Here is a 1,794-nt window from a genome sequence, read left to right as displayed (position 1 = left end):
GCCTCGAAGTAGAAGATGAGCATGGCGACCATGGCGAGGCGAGCGTGCTTGATCTCCGCCGTCTGCAGTCTTTCGAGCTTGGAGTAGTCAGGGATATACTTGCCATTCTTCACCTCTCCAGCCAAGCCGAGGGGGTCGAAGAACTTGCCACCGGGGTAGCCTTGGAGGCCAGTGGAGTTACCGAAATTCTCAGCAGTGCGTGACCAGGGCGTCGCCCAGTCCACGGCCTGGGTGCCCGGATCAAAGAAATCCACCCATCGCTTGCTCTCCACCCACCCCATCAGCAGCAGCTGGGTACCCAACAGGGTTCCGAATGAGAAAGGCGCAACAGCTCCGGGCGCTGCTCCTGCTTCGAACCATGGCACACCACTCCACGCTTGCCCGACAAAGATCCCCACCACCGCAGTCATCGCCCACCTCCCATGAATGATCTCGGCCTCTCTGTACCACTTGAGCGCCGCTGGGTCCTTCCCAAGCCCAAGGGGATCGAAGCCATAGTCCCCAGGCAACCTACGAAATCATAAAAGACTACGAATAGTCAGACAATATACATACAACAGCAGTAAGGATGAAAACAGTGAGCAGAAACCATGCTTTTCTTACGATCCGTCCAGCCACTCGGGATCCACGAGATTGCCGCCTCCCCTGACTCCGGGTAGCCAAGACTTCTTCCCCGAAGATGGCTTCTTCGCCGAGACCTTCTTGGTGGCCATACACACCAGGCGGGAGCCATTGGAGGGCGCAAAGGAGAGTGAAGGGCAAGATTTCAACGCAGTAGACGACGGAGGAGGGCAGAGGGTAGCAGTATGGAGTGAAGAAAGGGACGAGCTAGCTACAGCTGCTGCCATTGCTGCGATGGCAAGGCGTACCCTTCGTGCTCGTATCGCAGCCTCTGTCTGAGACAACTCTGGAGATGCTGTGAGCTGATTCAACCCGACGGACCTCACCGAGACGCCTCACTACATTTAAACTAGTGCTTTACCACCCCACAATTCCGGCACTCTCATTGGCTATGAATGGATGGCGTGAGTCTACACCAGCCCACGTGGCACATCCTCCTCTCACCCCAGAACGATAAGAGGCCACCCACTCTTGTTTCGTGAATGGTCCTACCACCAAAACGTTGTTTTTTTTTTGCATTAATTATTAATTATTTTTTTGGTCTTCATATGCACTTCCAGAATACGCCAGAGTCAACATAAGGTCTCTTCTTTAGCAAGCTCTTTAATAAGCAAATTTGGAAATATATTACATGTCTACTATGTGAATGCAATTCTCTCTCTCTCTCTCTCTCTCTCTCTCTCTCTCTCCCTCCAATTCCCCCAAGTGCATGGCTATGGTGCATGGTGTGTGCACAAGCCCTTAGTAGACCTATGTAGGTCTCTCTCTCTCTCTCTCTCTCTCTCTCTCTCTCTCTCTCTCTAGAATCATCATACTCAAGTAAGAAGCTCTTGGAAACTCTCTATAGCATGCATGAGGCCACTCTCTCTTTTGAGTGAACCTCAAGTAGGAACCTCTTGGTACCTTCTATAGCCAGCATGAGGCCACTCTCTCTTTTGAGTGAACCTCAAGTAGGAACCTCTTGGAACTGCTTTTATAGCATGCATGAGGCCACTCTCTCTTTTGTTTCTATTGTAACCCTCTCTCTCTCTCCCTCTCTCTCTCTCTCTCATGTAGGTGCGCAAAAGGAGCACTTCGGAGGCATGATTGGGAGGAAGGGCTTGCGATAGGTTTAGTGGCGGAATTGCTCATGGTGGTGGCCACAAAGAGGGGGGTACATGGCACTAAGGTTTC

The 1,794-nt window shown here is 51.8% G+C and overlaps 1 protein-coding gene across 1 annotated transcript in view; it reads right to left on the bottom strand.

The window, feature by feature from the left end:
- Positions 1 to 898, bottom strand: part of LOC147619179 (chlorophyll a-b binding protein CP24 10A, chloroplastic-like) — a 1,143-nt gene extending 245 nt beyond the window's left edge. Inside the window, exons 1-2 of the mRNA XM_086772802.1 lie at positions 604 to 898; positions 1 to 510 (exon numbers count right to left, since the gene is read on the bottom strand). The exon at positions 1 to 510 is cut by the window's left edge and continues 245 nt beyond it. Of these exons, the coding sequence (XP_086628928.1) occupies positions 1 to 510; positions 604 to 848 (755 nt within the window). The 5' untranslated portion in view covers positions 849 to 898. The remainder of the gene's footprint in view (positions 511 to 603) is intronic.
- Between the last annotated feature and the right edge of the window lie 896 nt (positions 899 to 1,794).

Source organism: Cibotium barometz, chromosome 33, assembly GCF_041138505.1.
Source record: "Cibotium barometz isolate CiBa-2024 chromosome 33, ASM4113850v1, whole genome shotgun sequence".
Taxonomy (NCBI): Eukaryota; Viridiplantae; Streptophyta; class Polypodiopsida; order Cyatheales; family Cibotiaceae; genus Cibotium; species Cibotium barometz.
Note: the sequence above shows the minus strand (reverse complement) of the source record. Positions and strands in the feature narration are given on the sequence as shown.